Source organism: Chaetura pelagica, unplaced genomic scaffold, assembly GCF_000747805.2.
Source record: "Chaetura pelagica isolate M959 unplaced genomic scaffold, ChaPel_1.0 scaffold135, whole genome shotgun sequence".
In the NCBI taxonomy this organism is placed as follows: Eukaryota; Metazoa; Chordata; class Aves; order Apodiformes; family Apodidae; genus Chaetura; species Chaetura pelagica.
In genome coordinates, this window is record NW_009953649.1 from 1,193,152 (window position 1) to 1,214,464 (window position 21,313).

A 21,313-nucleotide genomic window follows, 5' to 3' on the forward strand; every position below is an offset into this window, starting at 1 on the left:
AGTTCATCAAAGTGTGTGCAGACCTTTTGAACCAACTGATATAAAGCACAGAAAAGACACAAAAATCTTTTCCCACAGAGTTTACCACCCAGGCCATCTACAAGCCACTTTATGCCAGCTGCTAGCAAGAATACAGAAAAAACACTAGACAGAAGACACAACATGATATGGGCAGCAGGGAAGGAAATTAGGCACTTGGGAAAATCGGGCACCCACATCTGAAATTGACTCTGTACTTTCCCCAGAAAAATGTGGTTTATCTGCAGCTCCTTGTTCTTGCCCCAAAAGAGTAAACCCTAGGAACAGACTCCCTGCAGTCCTTGGCTAACAGTGCACAGTGTAGGGTGCAGTGAAAGAAAAAAAAGAGTTCATTCCTACACATAAGGAGCCATTTGTGTTAAGCCAGTTTAATCAGACCAAACTAGTAGTACGTGGGACCTGCACAATCCCAGTTATATGAGCAAATTAACTTCCCTGCAGACAAAAGCCAGTCTAAGACTGGTATGCTGCATGTTGTGCTACAACACAGCAGGGGCATCAGTCCTTGTTGATGCCCATGTTCAAGGAATATGCATCCCAGAAATTCAAATACAACTTGTGTCCTGGTTTGAGCCAGGATGAAGCCAATTTTTCTTTTTACTGATTTTTTTTTCCTTCAGTAAGCTTTCTTGTAACTAGCAACAGTGTGTTCTGCTAGGCTGATAAGACAGTGGAATGTTTTTCTAACTACTGAGGCTTCAAGGCCGCACCTGCACTCTGCCGGCTCAGACACTATGGGGAGATCTGTGACCCCCCCGTAGGAGGCTGAGTTAGACAGACAGCAAAATTGGCCAAAGATATTCCATTCCATATATCTACGTAAGCTCAGAGGAAGGTCAGAGATCACAGAAGACAACTTCCTTCCTTCTTCTTCTTCCCTTCTCTGCCGTCCATGGCCGGCGTCCGGGGAGGACCCTGTTCATCCATCACCGTCGACCCTTAGGCTCGAGATCTCCTGACCCCCATAACTCTCTGCTTTCTCCAGCAGCAGCTCCGGGATTCCTCGGGACTCTTCCCAGTTCAGGGAAGTGCTGTGGGAGTTGCTGGGGTGGGAGGAGGCGAGAGGCTTTTGTCCATACCTGAATCTATCTGTATATAATTGTATATATTTTCTTGTATGATTCATTAGTGTTTTAATTAAAGATGTGTAGTTTAGTTTTCAATCCAGCCAAGCCTCTCTCCTTTTCTCTCTCTCCTTCCCTACCTGGGTTGGGGGGAGGGGGGATCGAGAGCATTGTTGTCGGACCTGAGTCAAACTGTGACAACTTGAAAGTCCTATACTTGAAAGCCTAGAAAGTGAAACAGACAGGACAAAAGCACATGGCTGAGTGATACTGATCAAAGGACTGGTGACAAAAGCATGACAGAAGGCAAGCAAATAACCAGTCATTGCATACAAAAAGGGCTGCATTTCACCTGCAGAGTTGGGCTGCTACACGTGTTCACAGCACTCTAGTACTGTCAGACCAACAGAATACCTGTGCTACATACTCATCTTCCTGTGTTAAGAAAAAATAATAATAAATTTTTATCAAGTTTCAGTCTTGAGAAATCTGAACCCTAGTGAGGAAGATGCAGACCTCAAAATAGCATGCTTTAGTTTGTCTTTTCAGTCAAAACAGAGGCAAGATGGATGCACAGAAAATCTGTGTAGTTTGTGCAGAAACATTGCTCCAGCTGAGGTTCTTGGCTCACATTTGTACTCTGGAAAGTGCCGAGTTCAACTTTGCATGAGAGTTCATTCTTTCAATATTAAGGAATAGTAAACCATGTGATAAACATGTTACAGTTTAAAACAGAGCAGTGAAGTCTGGCAATGCCATGCAGCCCAGTTGCTACGTATGTGCTGGCTTTATAAGGCCAGACCCTGTTGACAATTTCTCTATTACACTTGTGAGAGAGGCTCTCCAGAAACAGAAAATTACATATGCTAAAAACATAATTCAAAGTGTAAGAAATAGAAAATAAAAAATAAGAAGAAAGATAACCTGGACAGATCATTATATAAAGGATACAACACTGCCAAACTAATTTTCACAGTGATTTTAAATTTCTGCAGCTCTCGTTCACTTCAAGGAGAGCTGAAAGCGTTCATCACCTTTCTAAGTAACCCCTAGACATCACTTCTAAAAATTTAGCATTAAAGGCTAAAAAGGCTGTCATTTTTCTTTATGTCCAAGAAGCAGTAATTGCAAACTGCAGCCAGACTGGGCACTCATGCTCTCCTCTCATTTCTGGCCATAGGGACTTAGATCCAGAGTAGCAAATTAATTCTGTTCAACACAATCACAAGATTTGAGGCAAAGGAAGAGGCCAGAAAATGTAGGGTGAAGAAGGAGGGATCCCAACTGTGGGCTTACTAATGCAGCCACAGCAATCGTGACCAGAAATGTGACAGGGGAAAACCTCTTTCAGTGGCAATTTTTTGTTGATTAGACTAATGGTTACAACAGTATAAAATATTAAAACAGCAGATTGAAAAACTAGACTGTGTTCTCGTCCTTGCTTGTCTGTATCTTCTCTTTTCCGCTTGCAGACTGCAGATCCCTCTGTCTTTCTGCATGTGTAGGTGTCCCAATCATCAGAACTAATCAAATAATAAATAGTAAGCTTTACAGATTTACATTACCTCAATTATCACACAATAGGTAAATTATTTACTCAGAGATAAGTTTTCATATGCTCACTATGCAAGCAACAGTAAGCAAAGAGAATGGGGCTCATGAAAGTTAGGAAATACATTCATGTAACCAACTGCATGTGTGCTTGCAAAACTGCTTGCTGACATATTTGGGGTAACATGCAGCAATGTGCAAGAAATTAGGTCTGTGAGAAATTCATGCACTTGCTATTTCCTTTGGTGACCATTCAATTTCAAGACATTAAGAAGTTGCATTTTGTTTTGGCAAATCCATGTCATATTATCTGTGTCGTTGCTCATTCCTCTGAACAACAGAGAATAAGCTCAAATGCTTCAGAAGTGCCACAATATAGCACCTCATTAATCTTCTCACTTTTTATTGTTGCTAGACAGTAATTGCTCCCTGGCCTATGAATTACAAAGGAAGGAAAAAGTCTATTAGACAGACAAATTACATATAATGCCAGTGTACTAGACACAAGGAACACCTGTTGAATCTTACCTTTTTTGCTTTTCCGGATATGAATACTTCTTATAAACTAAAGGAAAAAACCCAACACCCAGGGTTCAACTTCTGTTTGTTGCATAATATTCTTATCTTTTATAATTTAAATTTCCTCACATCAAAATGGTCCTGAAACTTTCCAACACTATTTCAAACATTGCTGTTTCAGAAAATAATCTGAATGAGCAGCAGGTTAGGACATAACACCAGGCTCTTGTCAAGGCTTACTGCGGTATACATATGCCCAAAATTAATGCCTCATTTTCAAACAGTTCATGTATTCAAAAGTATATCAAAAGTATTCTATAAAACAAATAGGAAAATATTTGAATTATTGCCCAAAGGCCTCTGTCCTTTGATTTAGTTCTGTTCTGGTTTTAATTTTGTTCTAACCTTAATAAAAATATTTTTAAATATCAGTAATGGTTTTAGAGTTATACCATCTTTCTCCATATAGCTCCACTTAACATTTCTGGTACTTCATTTTTAATTGAAGCAGGTAGCATTAGATATCCAAGTTTAAAACCATAGTCACTTAATTTCACATATGCATTTATATAGATTTACAGATCATAAAGCTAAATAATTCTAATCAACATCAGTCTGTTGCCAAATCCAGAACCCAAAACCAGTTTCAAACAGGTTATCTTGAAAAGTGTAATACATACAATGGAAAGACAAATCAATAGAGAAGAACTTCTAGGTGAAGGTAGATGTCTTAATTGGGCCTTCATTCACACAACTGTGCCATCACTGCTCCCCAGATCCCAGTGGGAACTGCCACATGAGACCTATTTTTTTATTCCCACAGGAATTAAACAATGATACAAGTGTATGCACAGTGGCAGGCTCTGAAAAGTCAAGTACAGGTAACTGCATCATGGTGCGTAAGAGAAGGCTTGCTGCTGCACGTGCTAGTGAGTCAGGAGATGAGAAAAAGACATAGGAAAAGAGATCTAAAGAGCAACCCATCCCTAAAATGATGCAGCTCTGCAGACCCACAAAAATCCACCAAACACAACAGTCATTAACTCTTAGTTGAGTTTATAGAATATGCATAGGTGCCCGCAAATAGCTTTTGGTTTAGATTTCATTCATATTCAAAGCACATTCTAACAAATGGTTTGGGTTCTATTTTTTTTACACAGACAGGAAGTATTTTTCTGAACTTGACAAATGGAATTCAGCTAAACGCCTTGATATATATGTACAGATGCAGAAAGAAAAAGGGCATGTTCTCAGACAATAAATTGAACTGGCCCAGGCTTTGTCTTAAGAGCTTAAGAAATTGTTATTAATATTTTGGAGAAGGAAAAAAAAAAAAAAAAGGTAATTTCAAGTTTAGCAGCAAGATTCCTAATGCAATCTTTTACTTCACCCTGCAAAAATACTCTGTAGTAACTACAAGGATGTAATAAGATATTCTTGCTAAATTAGCTCTTCACTTAATTGTTCCCCATGAGAATTTTTGTGTAGAGCCTAAGACAGATGATAAACCTGGAAAGCACACTCCATTCATCTTCCAGTTACAGCAATACCTTTTGTAAACATTTCTCTAGTGATTCCCACGTAGCGATTCACATTATGCAGTAGAACAACCTCTGTTCCTTAGCTACGTTGATATGAATGAGGTATACAGTAAAGCTAGTGTTTTCAGATTTATTAAGCATTAAAATACCTTACATACTTTCCATTAGATCATATTTCTTTCTTTTTTTTTTTTTTTCTTTTTTCTACTTGGCATATTTTAGTTGGACTAATTTATATCTAGCATTATAATTGTTAAGACATCTCAGTTCTCACAAAACTGGTCTTAAATATCTCTCACATTCAGAGAAATAAAGTTGCAATGAAAACTCCAATTTTGAATCTAGGATTCAGAATTGGAAATAAGACTCAGGTCTCATTCTTATTTTTTTTAATTTGCCCCTTGATGTCATCAGAAAAGGACAACGCTGATGGCAAACACAGACATTTCTTTGGGACAAGGAGACTTTCCCCAAGTAATCTGGTATCAAGTCTATCCTATAAAGACCATTTCCAGGCTATATTCAGGTCATGAACTAGAGCTATTGGAGATTTGTTCTCACTTATTTATTACCTCCCCTGTAATAAACATCTCATTTAGATCTGCTCTCCTAAATTTTAATTCTGGAACAACCCAGAGAGACAGTGCAGAAGTGGGGCCGATCTCTGAGGCAATGCAGCTTTCAGGTTGCTTGCCATTTCCAGACAGATCCACATTTGTTGACAATAAAGTGAGTTAGAGAGAGGAAATAAGGCTTATATGAATCAGAAAATGGGTCATACACAGAAACAGCTTGAAGCTATTAATACATAATGCTGCCATTTAATAAATAATAAAGCAGCTGTTGCTAACTATACAGTGACGGTTTTGAACTTCTTGAAAAGGCAGCCTGATGAAGGATTTTGCTGATTTCATTTCAGCAAAGCACTGAAAAGCTTACTCTTCAGAGAGAGAGATGTGCTTCAGTGCAAAAATAAATACACAAATATCAAATGCTGTCTGTACCCCTCTGTTGGGTTTTTGTTTGTTTGTTTGTGTTTTGGTTTGGGTTTTTTTAAAGAAATTAAGATGCACAAAAAATTTAGTTCTGACATGTTTCGGCTTTGGGATGTTAAAAACTTACTGATGTAACTTTATTATATTTTCTCTATACACAGGAGAAATACCAAGGCTTTAAATAAATTTAAAAATCAATACCCAAAACAGGATCTCATTGAGTCCTTCTGAGCGGCAGTTGGTGTTTCAGGAGTGATGGAAGTTCGTATCTACAGCACTAACCTCTGCCACTTGGGTACTGAACAAACCCACAGCCAAGCTAACCCATTACCTTCTGAGTAGATCTATTGTAGCAGGAATAAAATGCAAGAGTTATGCCTGTTTGTTGGAAGCAAGATGGTTCTACACAGGCCAAGCTTCACATTCCTTATTTCTCCCTGTCGGCCTTTTTATTTCCCCATGTGCTGCAACGTGCACCTGATCTGTTTCAGTCCTGTTTATAGCCCCTGTCCCCAGTCAAGTCTCAGTCCCTGAGTATTTTTAAATACCGTTCATTTTCTCCAGCTGATTCTGCTTCCAGAGTTTCTCCTTCAACTTTACTTTTCTGGTCCACTCCAGACTCTTCCAGGTCCTTATATAATATATACTTTCTCCTACTACAGTACTTTTTTTTTCATCCATGTTCTGTCTGCCAGTTCACAACAGCCCACTACAACACCTCACCAGACATTCCCAGTTCCTACCTTACTGGACTCCCAGATTTATTCACTGGCCCCATTCTATTCTTCAACAAGACCACATTTGTTTAGTCCTTATCCCATCTTCCTATCCTGAAAGCTTACTTAATTTCATCATTTTACTAAATTTTTGCCCAACTTTAGTACTGACAGGGATGAAGCAGACAGCCACTAAAAGCAGAAGAGAGGCCATTTTTCTTCTTCCCACTGTGGTGAGATACAAGCTACACAGACAAACTACAAGGTGGGTGAAAAATGACTGGACTGCTAGTCTCAACAGGTTTTTATCAACAGTTCAAATTTGGTCAGGTACTAATAGCATTCCTTTACAATGAATACTGAGGTGAATATTTCATTAACAACAGGGATGAAGGGGAATATTTTTTTTTGTACACCTAGCAAGTCAATGACCCCAAATTTGGGGGAGAGAGGGCACACAAAGTTGTGCAAGTCCTGAAAAGCACAGCTGTCATTCAGAGGGATCTCAACAGGTTGGAGAAATGGCCCAAAAGGAATCTCAAGTTCTACACTGGAAAATCCAGAGCCACACACCTGGAATTAAATAATGCCCTGCAGAAATACAGAAGGATCTGGACAGCAGCTGTGCTGAGATTGACATGCAGATTCTGGTGGATGAGGTGAACAGGAGTCAGCAGTGTGCCTTGGCAGTGAGCAAAGCAAATATATCCTGGGCTGTACTAAGATAAACATAGAAAGGAGGCTGAGAGCAGAGCTTCTTCCCATCTCCTTGATACTTGCAAGACTGCTTCCAGTTTGAGGCTTTCACCCTAAACCAGTCTTTGACAAACTGTAACAAGTCTAAGTGGACAGCCACCAAGATGAGGAGGGGGTTGGAACAAATTACATATTATGAAATGCTGAGAGAACTGGATTTATTTAGTCTTCTGAAGAGAAGGCTAAGGAGGATTTTATTGCTGTCTTCAACTACATAATTGGAGAATACAAAGAAGACAGAGCCAGACTCTTCTTGGAGACACACATTCAAAGGATGAGACTCATCCGAGACAACTTTGGATAAAGAGTATTGTAATTATACATTAGAAAAAAGTTTTTCACAGGGGAAGTACTGTAGCGTATTGTCTTGTCTGGATGTGGAGTCTCCATTCCTGGGTATCTACAAAACTGGACAAGAGCCTGAGCAACCAGACCTAACATGGAAGCTAATGCTGCTTTAAGAAGGATGTTGGCCAGATAACCTCCAGAAGCCCCTTCAAACTTACATTACTCTGTGATTCTTTCAGTAACTTGCCTCAGCCCACAGTAATAACTGTAGAGAAAGCCCTGCTTCAAAGCCATGCAGCTGTGCTATGTGTGAGGTAGCTCACACATTTTGTCAGAGAAGGATGTTTTGCAATCAAGTCAATGTATAATCACTGAGAGAGGGTAGAACATGCATGATACATGAAATTTCATGTAATTTAACTATCAAATGCAAACAAATTCCCACTCTGAATAGTGAGATGCTTCAAGAGTTTGTAGCTTACATTTAAGTAGGCTTTTGGGGGAAAATCAAACAAAGAAAATCCCTGCACTACCAAATATCAGAACCATAGCTGTAATACAAAGGTGTCTAAGCAGTTCAATGAAAAAGTTTGGATTTTTTTGCATGAGTATAGCAAATTTCCTTCATGATACTTAGAAAGTTAAGCCCTTTTTTGCCAAAATGTTAAGAAAAAATTACCTGAGAAAACAATCTAACACTGAAAATATGAAACAAAGCTGGATAACATAAATGTAAGCAAAAAAGAAAGGAAGGTAGGCAGACTTCATAATAAGCAGTGTTTCTAGACCTGCCTGCAAATAAAGCAGAGCTCTGCTCCACTGTGTTTAAGCATTTTTCTGTAGGATCAGATTTCTTCCCATTTTGTTGGGTTTTTTCACTGCTTGGATCAAGAAGAAACATTAATAGTAATTTATCAATGTGCAGCTTGCTTTAGCGATGTTTGGCTCCTTAAACTGCAATATGCCAGGCACATATTCTTAACACATGCCTCTTAAAGTTGTACTGGTTCTGATATTGTTGCCACTAAAACTTTCAGCTGTGTTGGTTCATATGAGTTTATATCTCCCTACCCTTTGTCCATGAATCTAATTAGCATGCTCTCAGATACCTAATATTCTGCTGAATCACCATTTCAAGGATTGGCATGCTATATCTCTTATTAATACCCCTGTAGATGAAAATTAGGGTTATATTTCTCTCAACATGGCAAGACAAAGTTATAGATCATTTTCAACCCATAAATTCTAAATAATCCAAAACATACAAAACTATTGCAAGGTAATAAAAGTGCTACAGTGGCTCATATTTTGGCAACATACACATTTTTCCTTGCTTGTGTTTATCAGTTTGGCAGAGGGAGGAATATCATTTTACTGCAGAATGAAAGCAAACAAAGTTCTTGGTAGGTGTATTAGCTCCCCAAAGCTATTGGCTCATACTCTCAGCCATAGTATTCTTTGCCACTGCTACCGTTTCCTGGATAGAAGGATTTTGAGATATATAATTTGAAACAGGGATCTTACTGTCCAGTTCAAGTTGTAACTAATAACCAAAGCAGAGAACACTTATTTGAATTAATTTTCTTTAGGCACCAGCTGATACAAGTTACTGAATAGTAACTAGATACTGCTTGATCAAGATAGCTTAGTAAAACAAATGTTTTAAGAATGTCTGCTAGATTTATATGCTAAAAACACATATGACAAAGTATTATGCGACATTTTATTTTTTGCCAAAGATCAGATTTTACAGTACTTGTCTTCAATGGTAAAATTAAATGATGATTTTTAGAGTTAGCATCTTCTAAGCTTCCATCTGATTACAGACCAACTTGAAGAGAGAAAAAAATTAGTTTCCATAAACTGGAATATTTTGCATGGATTTATAATTAGTAGGTCTTGTCCTAAACATCTGAATTGCACTTAAAGTGAAAAAAAAATAAGATAAAAGAAGGAAACAGAAAGAAACCAGTAGGTATTATATATTCCAATTTTTACATAACACAGCTGGGGTTTTCTGGACATCCAGCATATTATGAGGTTTTCAGTCTCTTGATTTGAAATTTGGGGCCTCAATCCTAGATTGTATCTTCTGCAGTTGCTGCTTTCCACACAGCATCTTCCTATTTTTATTTAGCATTAGCTGAAAGTTTTCCTGTGTTGCAGTAAACTTCCTTTCCCCTTGCTTCCTAGCTTTTATGCCTCCTTTGTAGCATCCTAGGAAGCCTTCCATAGTCATGTCTTATTAACAGAAATCAGCACTGAAGCAGGCTGCAGTGATCAAAGCCGTGTCTCTGCATGATAGCAAGTAAAAAATGAGAGGGAGGGAAGACGGGAAGTAGGAATGAAGTTGGACATTTACACCACAGCTTGATGAGGCACTGAAAAAAATTTCAGAGGAGAAATACAGCTTTTCCCTATTTGGATATGATCAGGATGGAAACAGACACCACTTACTCGTGTAGCTTATGAATGGGAAGTGAAGTCTGACATTCAACAACTATTCTGCAGAGATGCTGCTGCCTGGGTCTGGGGCTATAGTTTTTGACAGCTGGCATTGAGAGACAGCAGCACAGGGAGAAAGAATGTGACATATTCATGGAATCATAGAATGGTTAAGGTTGGAAAGGACCTTAAAGATCATCAGATTCCAACCTCCCTGCTATAAGCAGGGACACCTCACGCTAGACCAGGCTGCACAAGTCTCATCCAACTTGTCCTTGGACGCCTCCAAGGAGGAGGCTTCCACAACCTCCCTAGGCAACCTATTCCAGCACCTTACTACCCTCATGGTGAAGAATTTCTTCTTGATTTCTAACCTAAATCTACCCTCTTTCACTTTAAAACCATTACCCGTTCTCCTATCACTTCCCACTCTGGTGAAAAGCCCCTCCCCAGCTTTCCTGTAGCCCCTTCAGGTACTGGAAGGATGCTATGAGGTCTCCCCAGAGCCTTCTCTTCTCCAAGCTAAACAGCCCCAACTCTCTCTGTCTGTCTTTGTAGCAGAGCCCTTTCATCATCTTCATGACCTTTCTCTGGACCCTGTCCAACAGCTCCATGTCCTTCTTGTCCTGAGGGCACACTTTTGGTGCATCCCAGGATGCAGTTGGCTCTCTGGGCTGTGAGCACACACTGGCTCTCATTCAACCCATCCTGTCTGATTTGAGATGGACTGCACTCTTGAACAGTCATTGTAGACTGAAATCCCAGCCACTGGTTGTGGTTACATACATGGCTGTTCACTCTTAGCCACCAGCTGCTTGTTTAAAATGTCTTCTTAGTTCAACTTCCAACCTTTACTGTTAATTTTTAATTTTTACTAATGGCTTCCACACAACGAGGAAAAGGGTGGCATCTTATTTATATAGATGCTGGCTGTTGTGGCATTACTAAAGACTGTCACTGCAATGGCTGGAAGAACCACTGGAATTGTTCTGCACATCTATCAAATAGGATTTATGTTTAGGATATTCATATTTAAGCTCTGGGTTTTCTGAGGACCATATTTCCTTTTTCTAGTAAAAAATATATATATATAATAATATGCCCAGATCACCCCCAAATCCAAATTTATTTTTTTATATTTTTTTTGTCAATTCCTTGTCAAAGAAGAAGATTATCCTGCAGATCTATGATCTTTTTGTCTCTAGCAGCTATCACTGTAAGTTTGTGGTAGGTTAAATCTGGCAAACAGAATTTTGCATGTTCACCAGAAAGATAAATATCTTCAGTCAGATGATGTAAGAACCCTCCCAGCAACTGGAATCTGAGCTTGGCAGAAAAGCAGAAATGCCTTGCCTTGCCCAGCATAACATTGATCAGGCTTCCTAATGAGCTGTGGTAAATGATGACCTTTTGCAGTTCACTGGAAAGGCCACCCAAATACATAAGGATAGTGTACAACCTCAGATGTGACTTTTCTCTACACAGTCAATTTTATAAACAGTCCGGTAATAAATGCAACTAAAGCAACACTTTAATGAAAATGTTGAAGGACAGCATCCCTGCTCTAACCTCAGTTCTGATGCCTGAACAGATAACAGAAAACTCCCTCCAGCCAGACCAAGGAGCTCATTACTAATTTCAGTGTTTCACTGTCAACAGTATCAAGTTACTAAAATAATCAAAATCTCAGTTTGTTAGAAGAAGTGGACACATTTCAGTTGCAGGACTCTTCTCCTCGGTGTTTGCTTGGAGCTCTGCCTTAGCTCTGGCCGCCCTTTCTTCTTGGTTGAATAAAAAACGCTGGCATTTGATGTTCACTTTGTAGTTGCTGAAGGAACTGGTGCCAGCAACTGATGCTTTCCCTATCAGAGCAGATATGGCCAGCAGTGTTTGTTTTTCAATAGCCTCAGAGCAAGAGTGACCAAGGCCAACGACACAGAGTCAATTCCCCGTCTTCCCCTTAAGGGACATAGTGCCGTGTCTGTCTGAAGGAGGCTTTGACTCTTTAGAAACAGGAGACCTATGGGTGGGATTGATTTCATATAACTTTGGACATCACTAGGCATACATTTTCATCTAGTAGATATCTGCACCAGAATGAGTCACTTTAACCACATCTTATAGTACAGAAAGACAAACTGGCACTTTTAGAGCCTCATGGACCTGGTGTATTTTAATCCTTACCTTAGTGAAACAGTGTTTGTACACACAGTACCTCCTCCCTGTCTCCACAGACTAAGGGAGCCCACGTAAAGGTTTGATGCTGCTGTTCATGTCACACGCCATTTGAGGTGTTATGGGTGGTTACTCTCACTGACACCCACCTCCTACTCCAAAAAGATGTAGCAACACTGCAAGTCCTGTGTAGCTAGACCCATCTCACCTTGTGGACTCTCAAATGGCACCAGGTGCCTGAAGAGTGGGAAAATTAATAGAAACCTAGGTGTCCACATTTAATCAGATGAACCCCATCCACATGGACTGCATGGAAAAAAAAAAAAAAAAATGTTTTTAGCCACAAGTTTTAAATCCACATGGAAAAGACTTGGTATATGGAGCTCTTCCTGGCTCTGCATTTCATGTAAAAAATGCATCTGCTAAAGAAGTTAAGAAAATTTTCTTCAATAAGAAAAAAAATATTTGAAAAAGAAACTCAGAAAGCAAGTGAGATCCATCTCCTTGCCTTGGCAGAAAGGTGGATAATGAGGAAGCATAACAGCTCTTTTACCTCTTTCCACTGCTGCCTGGCCTTATTCCCAGGCAAAAGGAGGCATAGAACACACGTGCTCCTCAACAATACGGGTTGGTTACTTTACAGTGCAAGTACACTTGCAGCAGAATCCACACCAGCATAATCCCTAAGAAGGGCTGAAGAAACAGCAAAGCTGGTTTGCACAGATCGCTCATAATTGTAATGTGTATCTCAGAACATATAACAGGCTTATCTTTACAGCATTTTCATGAGATAGGATAACTCCATGTTTTCCTGTCCCTTTCATTAGACTCATCTATTGCTGCAAACTTGTCAGAGATGCCAGTACAAGCTCTGAAAACAGGAACACTCCTCGTCTTCAGAAAACTGCTTGAACACTTGAACTGTTCAGGAGAGGACCTGAGAACAAACTGATGCTTTAAAGAAAAATAAAAATAAAATAAAATAAAGGACACAAAACCAATACACTAAATTACATAGTATTCCTTTATGTTATGGAATATGTCGTTCTACCTAAATAAATAAAATATTTTTTAAAATCTTCGCATTTTGCATTCATTCTAATATTCTTTTAGTTTTAAAATTGGGGAAAACCCTCTTTGTTCAGAATTCAGCATGAGCAGCATGAAAGATTCATGATGAATCAGACAAGGTAAAAAAAAAAAGACATATTAGGTTAAGTAACTGTTTTGCAGACTGATGGATTTATGAATTCCAGCAGAAGAGGGACTGATCTACGTCTTTCTCAATTTTAGCAAGCATTAAAAGTTAGAGCTGTGATCATACTGATTGGAACAGCAGGTTTAAAATATTTCAGTGTCAATTTCAATATGATAATTGGTAGTAAAGCTAAATAAATAGGTTATTATATTCACCTAAACCCAGAGCCTGAGGTACTAAAAAGTACTCACAAACTAGCCAAGAAAGGGAGGGAACAATGAAAGATTTCTCCTCTAATATTTCTGTTTGTACACTGATTTGCCCAGCCTCTATCACTCAAGACTGACAGACAACTCCATCATCAGATAGCTGGTAGATGCTGTCCCTTTTTATATGGGTTTTGGCCAAATTTGAAAGCAACACTAAGAGCAGTCTGCAGGCAGCTGAAATAGAGGCACAGTTTTACTTCAGATCTGAGAAGTGTAAACTCAGCGGGACGACAGAAACATCACAAACTGGCAGAACAAAAATGATTCATCTTTGCTGTTGCTCATAGGAATTTACTGAGGTAAACCAGCTACTTGGTCTTCTCCTGAATGAACAAAAACCTGCTGAAAAGCACAAGGAAATAGCCAGAAACAGCCAGAAATCCAATTTAGTAGTGAAGAACAATAGAAATCTTTTTATTAGTTTACCCTAATAGCCATGAATACAGGATTTCCTGTAATAAGAAACTACTAGTCAGTATTTAAGAAAACCTACTAAAAAAGTGATGGAGAAACTAATATATATGGAATATTTAAAGAGAATTAAAAACATAACTAGTGCTATGCCTTATCCCTCTTACTGGAAGATACTGACACTGTAAGATAAGGGAAAGGTATTTTAATTTGGCTCCCTATAAAGACTGTCACAAGGTCAAACATAAAAAGGACCATGTCAGAGACAGCACAAATTGAATTAATTAAACTCTTCTCAAATTCTGATGTCCCATGATTTAGAAACTCCAGAAAGAAGGAGATTGGTTTATTTTTTGCATACTTTACAAAATCCTTCTTTTCTCTATTACGTTTTTCAGCTAGATACAGAAATCAATCATCCTGCAAGAAGAGGCAAAGCCTTGTGGAAAAGAAACCACAACTTAAAAGAAATAAAATATAACTTCAGAATTAACAGATATATAGCTACATATATGTCTGCAATCAGCCCAATTTTCAATACATATTAACAAAATCAAATTACATTAGAAGCTTTCCTTATCACATATGGTAAATTTTGAATTTTGTGACTGAAGATTTTCAGCATTTTAGTATTAACAGAATACAATTTCAGTTCCAAACTACAATGATTTCTTGTCCTATCTATTTCTATTGCAGAACACATGATCTGCATTTCAAATCCATAGGATTTGATTTTTCTGCCCGTATATTTCAATGCAAGTATTTCAGTCTTACAAGCAAAACAACACAATTCTGTTATACAGAAGGTAAATAAGAATAGTCGAAGAATCTTTCCGAGTCTTAGGTTACATTTCTTATTATAGAAGCAGGCAGTCATATCATAAACTGATCATGACACATTTTAAATGCTGTTAGGGGTTTTAGTTTGAGAATTTTTGCCTTTACCGCTTCGACTGGTAGTTTGTTCCAGAAACTACCATTTTGGTAGTTAAACATCTTCCAATACCCAGCATCAATTTGTTCATTGCCAGATTACACTGCCTCATGCCCACTGTTCTCCCATAATCCAGTTGAAACCAATGAGATTAGCCAAACAGATAAAGCAAATTGGAAATTCATGCATTACAATATTTTTTTAAAATCTGTTTTTAAACTCCATTATTAGATATTTCCTTATTTCCCAGGCACTGAAGACCAATTCAAATTGGTGAATGGATTTGTGCCAAAACACAAGAATAAAGACCTAATATGTAATGCTGTGAGGATGATAACATTGCAAATACAGTCTTGCAAAAATGAAGAAAAAAAAAAAAAAGCAATGTTTTTTCTAAAAGTACCATGCCTGTTAACAAAAGATAATAATACCAAGGACTCTGACACACATTTCTTACATCCACATAAGATGTGTTTTACAGAATTATGGCTAGAAGGGGCCATTAAACGATTTGTGTAACAGTGTATGCAGATAAAACACCTGCATATCCAAAATCATAAATTTACCTAATTACTGCTGCATTAAGCACATCAGTTGCATATGACTAAAACACACCTTGAAGAGAGACGCATTCTTGATCAGAAATGCCAGGAAATGGGGAATCTAGCACTGATCTTACATGTTTGCCCCAGTAGTTAAACTAAAAAAAAAATGTTAATGTTATTTTTAAGTACCTCACCTCAATTTACTATCTAAAAATAAAAGTACTAAGTTTCCATAGTTTAACTTCAATTTCCAGGTGATTCTCAGTTTTAATTCCTCCAGAGGTAAAATGCTCTGACTATTGTTTATTTTCTGCCTGTGTTTCAACTTCAGAAACTCACTGCTCCACTGCTTACATATCTAAGATCACTTACACACTTTTCACTGGACTTTCATGTAAAAAGAAAAAACCCTAAAAAAACAACACCAACTTTAATCCAGTGCAAAGTGTAGTTTCTCTTTCAAGTCACTTATTCAAGATCTTTATGCTCTGATGTGTATTCATTCTTCTTAGAGGTATCATATTTGGTTGCACTACAATGCATTTTGTTTTAATCAATTCAGCTAACAGATCACTGTGTTGCACAGTATGACATAACTGTTATCTAATATTTCACCAGTCTTTATTCATTCTGCTCCCCAAAACTGATTAATCATTTATGAAAAGTGCAATCGTCATCTGGGTTTTTGAACCAGATTCTTAGTCAGGCTGAGTTAGACTGTCTTTAAGAACATAGGCTGCTGTTCACAGCAACATGTTATATTGTGCAAATAAGGCTGGTAGAGTCTGGCCCTCAATAGGATAAGAATAACTTGCTTTTACTTTTTCAGAGTCATTCAATTTCTAGCAAACTCACTTGTATCTCTCAAATTATGAGGTACAGTCAGAGTTTAGGAAGAAAAAAATATATGTTTGCTTTGATTCAGTAAGTCTCAGTATAATAAGCTGATGCTAAACTATGCTATTAACACTGCACAAACATTAACAGTGTGGGTGCTGGTGTGTTTGGCTATATTTTCTTGGAAGCCACAGCTCTATGACTTTCTACCACTTACTTCAGAAATTACATAAATGGTTTCACAACAGACAATAAATATTTAAATCAAGAATAATTATTCTACCTGCTTCAAAGATACTTTAATCTTTCTATTCCATTAAAAACAAAACAAAACAAAAACATGAAAAAATAAAACACACACATACAAAAAAACATAACCACCTTCTATTGAGGAATAAAAATACCAAAAATCTTAAAATCTCATGTTTTCAGATGCAACATGCCAGATTTATGACTTAATATGTATACGCTTAATATGTACATAGATCTTTAGGATAGCTCAGGAAAGTGGTTACTGGCTGAAATACTGTCACTGAGTCAGTTTGATTAGGAAGGATATTGCACTCTGAACTACTTCCTATACAAGCCACTTCTCACACTGCAAAGGAAGCCAGAGAAAAATACTCTTACTACAAGCTAAGAGCTAAACAAACAACCACACACACCCAGAAATGTGTGATGGTGGAAGTATTAGTATACTTTCGACAGTATTTCTAATATATTACAACAGGGAGGTTTTTTGCCATTCTTTAATAAATTACGATTTCATGTTTTCCCAGGAAACATACTCCTTATCTAATTTGTTTCTCACTTATGTGCAGTTTTCAAAATTTAGAGCTTACAGCCATAGTCAGCTGCAAATTACAGTTTTGTTTTATTCTGTGTTATTTTTTACGGGCTAGATATCACGGATGATTCAATTAAATCACATGGTCTCTTGCACAAAAATAAGAAATTACGGCATACAGTTTCACACATTCTAATTTCCTCAGTTCATCTGCTTAAAGAAAAAACAATCTGTAGCATTTACCTGTAGAAGGCTGGAGGAGCAGCTTCCCTCATCCCAAAGCTGCCCTGTTCGTTCTCAAGGTAATAGGGTACCTGTTGGCTGTGATGATGGATGAAGGGTGAGAGCTGGGGTGCTGTTTGCAAGAACACCACTGGACTTGGTGGGACATTGTTCAGTGAATGAAATCCTGCCAGACTGCTGGACCCGAAAGATTCAGAAGTAGGGGCATAACTGAGAGTAGTAGAGCTGTACACTGGAGCTGTAGTGCCAAAATCGTAAGTGGCCCCTTCTGGGTAGTTAAAAACTCCTGTCTTGTTGCTCTCCACGTACATGTCGCTGAGCGATCTTTCCAGGGGAATCTTCAGCTGAGGTCTGCTCAGTGTCTCCAGTTCAGTGCCTTGAATCTGGTGAAGCAGGCTAACTCCAGAGGTTTTGGTGTGAAGGGTCATGGTCAGTGCTAATGGCAGTGAGCAAGGAACATATCTGCTTTTACTGTCAACAGCGAAATCGGCAGCTGGCAGTCCACCTAAAAAAATACCAGAACCTGTTCTGAGCCTCAGTAGAAATCATAATAAAGCAGCACTAGACAGGTATCCCTCTAATCTCAGCAAGGAGGAGGATACAAACAAATGCAGAGTGAGCACTGAAAACGCGCATTCTCTCTCTCCCTCCCTCTCTCTCCCTAACTTTTAGGAGCTCCTCATCTGCACTAATATGCATTACAAGGTGCTGGCCGCGAGCCAGGAACTCTTGCCTTGTGCTGATGCTGGTTTAAACACCACTTCAGAAACAATTAGTTTTGGAGTTATACCAAATAATTGTACAACTAAATGTTCCTTAATTCCTACTAGTCCTTTCATTTTTTATTACTTCGGGGTAGCCAGCACTCCACAGCAACTAACGGGAGAGAACACTGAAATCCTACCAGGAAGAGCAGTCCAGTGGTCAGGCAGATTACTGCCTTTTATTTCCTCAACAGGCTCCAATCTATCTGTGCTTATCTCTCCCCTGTTTGATTCATTTTCATGTTTGCTAGAAATATGTAATGTGTACATTGTTACGACCCTGGGTAGGACTATGCTGTAACTGAGATAGAGCAAAGTAGAATGTGTGTGAGCAAGAGCGTGCGCCTCTGTGCATGTCTGTGTGTGTGTAACAAGCCCTACTCAATAAAACTAGCCGGCAAAATTAAAGTAGGTATGATATCTATGTAGAAGAAAAAGTTTATAGTACACTTTCATCAACAATAGCAAGTTGAAGTTACTAGAGTGCAAAAGTAATATTAAAAAGCAAGGAAAAGCTTTAGATTAGCCTAGAAGTGTCTGTCTGCTTCTTTTTAGACTGCAAAATGATGAAACAAAGCATCATTCAGATTTTACCATAGGAAGACCCTAAATGATATTAAAATATATCTTATTGCATGGCACATGATTTGAATACGGGAAATTCTTTTTCTTAGTCCTGAGAACAGAAGCTCAGCAAACCTGAGTTCTTGAATGAGACTAGAAAATCAATTAATATAAAATAATCAACTTAGTTCAGCTTTTAAATAAACTGAAATGCCTCTCAAGGTTATATTTAGAAGAAAAAAAAAAAAAGAGGCAGAAGAGAAAGAACATAATGAAAAGGTATGGCATGCATGCTTCATCTTGCAAACTCATTTGATATAATTTTAACTTTACACAGAACAATTCTCCTTAACCAGCTAAATTAAAACCTCCAGAAACTGTTTCAAGCTCTCCAGCTTTATTGCTGTGGTCTGTGGTTCAGTCAGTGAAATAAGTTAATGCCAACTCTGAAGGCATTAATATATGGGCTCCAGTTAGTGTGCTTTGAATACTAGCAAAGTCTCTGCTATACTTAAACAATTCCACAGTTATTCAGCTTCCCCTTAAAAAAAAAGAAACTGAAAACCTGAATATGCAAGTCACTAATAACTTAAAGGAAAGTTTACTGAAATTGTTTTAATTTAGTAATAATAGTGTGCTTTTAGTACTTCTACTAAAATAACCAAAGTTATTTGTATTTGCAAGATTATTCTGAAGCAATATGCATTTGTACTTCCACAGGCACACAGCTAAGACAGCAATACACACATAAATAGGTACTTAACAGATTTCCTCACCCACCCAGCCACCCTCCCTACACTGTTCAAATTTCAGATTGTAGACTTTGATCAAAGAGATAAGTTTGTTTAAATTACGCTGGACTGAACATGTCTCCAGTTAAAAAAAAATAATAATCAGACAATCATACCCAGCAGTTCAGAATGTCTTCGAAGAGTTATTCTGAAAATCTGCCAGACAGTGTGAGAGAAAAAATAGAGAGTGTGTGCATGTTTGCATAGAGGGGGCAAATGTGCATCTGCAGAGACTCAGAAAACTGCAAGCAAGCGTAGCTCTCAGCAGCCAGTCTTCTGGGCTATACAGACTGAAATGAATGGCAGTTACAAGTTTAAGGTCAGTCAATCAGAGATTTCATTTTGTGCTTCAGTAATACACAGAAAAAGCATTATCTTGAATTAAACTGCACAATCTGAGATCTAATGTGAATCTGCCTGCCATAAGAAGTACCCACTTGTATTGTGTGATACAAAGTAGACTTTTTTTTTTTTAATTTAAAGCATTATCCAACATGTATCCTATTTTAGAATTACTGTATATTGACATGCAATCCAATGTTCCAGCATAATAGCTGTGCAGAAGACAGAAGATACAAGTGTGAACATAGCTGATTTCTGTGTGTGTGCAACCTCAGGGCTCCTTACATACAGTTTTTAAAAACCTCATTAATAATTTTGTGAGCATTATCTGTTTTCAGGAAGACAAATATTTAAAATTTCCACTATATGCATGCAGCATTAAAATGCACTATAGGATTAAGTAAAATCACCATCACTTCTTCTCCATACCATTTAAACTAGGGACCCTATGAGTAGCTTTCCACAAGACAGGCTGTGAAGTTACTGTCCTGTGCCCTAAAAGAGCTTAGCAATAGATAGCTACAGTATCCCTTCAGCACACATACTCACCCTGCTTTACAGATGGCATTAGATGCATCCACTTATGGGCTTGCCTCCCAGAAAAATAAGACCGAAGTGTATAAAAGCTGTTCTTTTTCTTAAAGGCCAGGACTTACTCCACTATCCAGTTTAATCATTCTGATCTATTAGATGCCAGGTTTTATGTGTTTTGAGCACAATATGGATATATGTACAGGATATAGCAATAATATTTGGTCCTTTTTACCAATGGACACAAAAGCTATGCAAAAACTTAATTTCACTAAATCCTGTTCCATGTATGCCTTTAAAAATATGTAGATCTCACACACAAGGGCCTAACTCATTCACTGAGTTGTTTTTTTTTTAATTATATGTAGTAACAACAGGGAGTAAATAAAAACATTAATTGGCAGCAGTATCTTCATTTCCAATGCTAGACAGAAGTTTTTAAAAACTACTTAGTCAAAGGGAAATCTGCCTTTTCGGATTTGATGTTTTGTCCACTGTGTATTCAACTGCAACCAAGCTGCCCCATGTATTCCTCTTAACCGAATGATGGCCTAATAGGTTTTTGGAGTTACTGAGCACACAGTACAGGAAAAAGTCAGCTATCCCAGTCTTCCTCAGACACCCATGAAAAACAGAGGGAAACTGGTTCTACAAAATCTGAATATTTGCTGAATTTATATCAGAGATGTATTAGTTTTTTGCTATATTTCTGAAGTTTGGGAACACACAGATAAAATTAATGCTGGCTTTGATCCATCCAGATTTATGCATATACTGTGTGTATGCATACTTTTAAAATAGGGAAGAAAAAGTAAGGAAAGCAACAATAGCAATCAATAAATACTGAAGAAACAGGAGGGAACAGTCCACTGTGACTAAGGAGCACTACAGACATGTTGGCAAGGAAGGTCAAAGCAGAAATTGCTTCTTCACTTCTTCATACACAATGATTTTCAGTGAGACTAAGTCAAGAGTTTCTGAAACAATAGGGATTCAGACATGGAAATG

General features: G+C 38.0%; 1 protein-coding gene across 1 annotated transcript in view; it reads right to left on the minus strand.

The window, feature by feature from the left end:
- The window catches only part of ESR1 (estrogen receptor 1), a 104,168-nt gene extending 86,226 nt beyond the window's left edge, over nucleotides 1–17,942 (minus strand). The window contains exon 1 of the mRNA XM_009999962.1: nucleotides 17,314–17,942. Within this exon, the coding sequence (XP_009998264.1) occupies nucleotides 17,314–17,741 (428 nt within the window). The 5' untranslated portion in view covers nucleotides 17,742–17,942. The remainder of the gene's footprint in view (nucleotides 1–17,313) is intronic.
- Nucleotides 17,943–21,313: the final 3,371 nt, after the last annotated feature.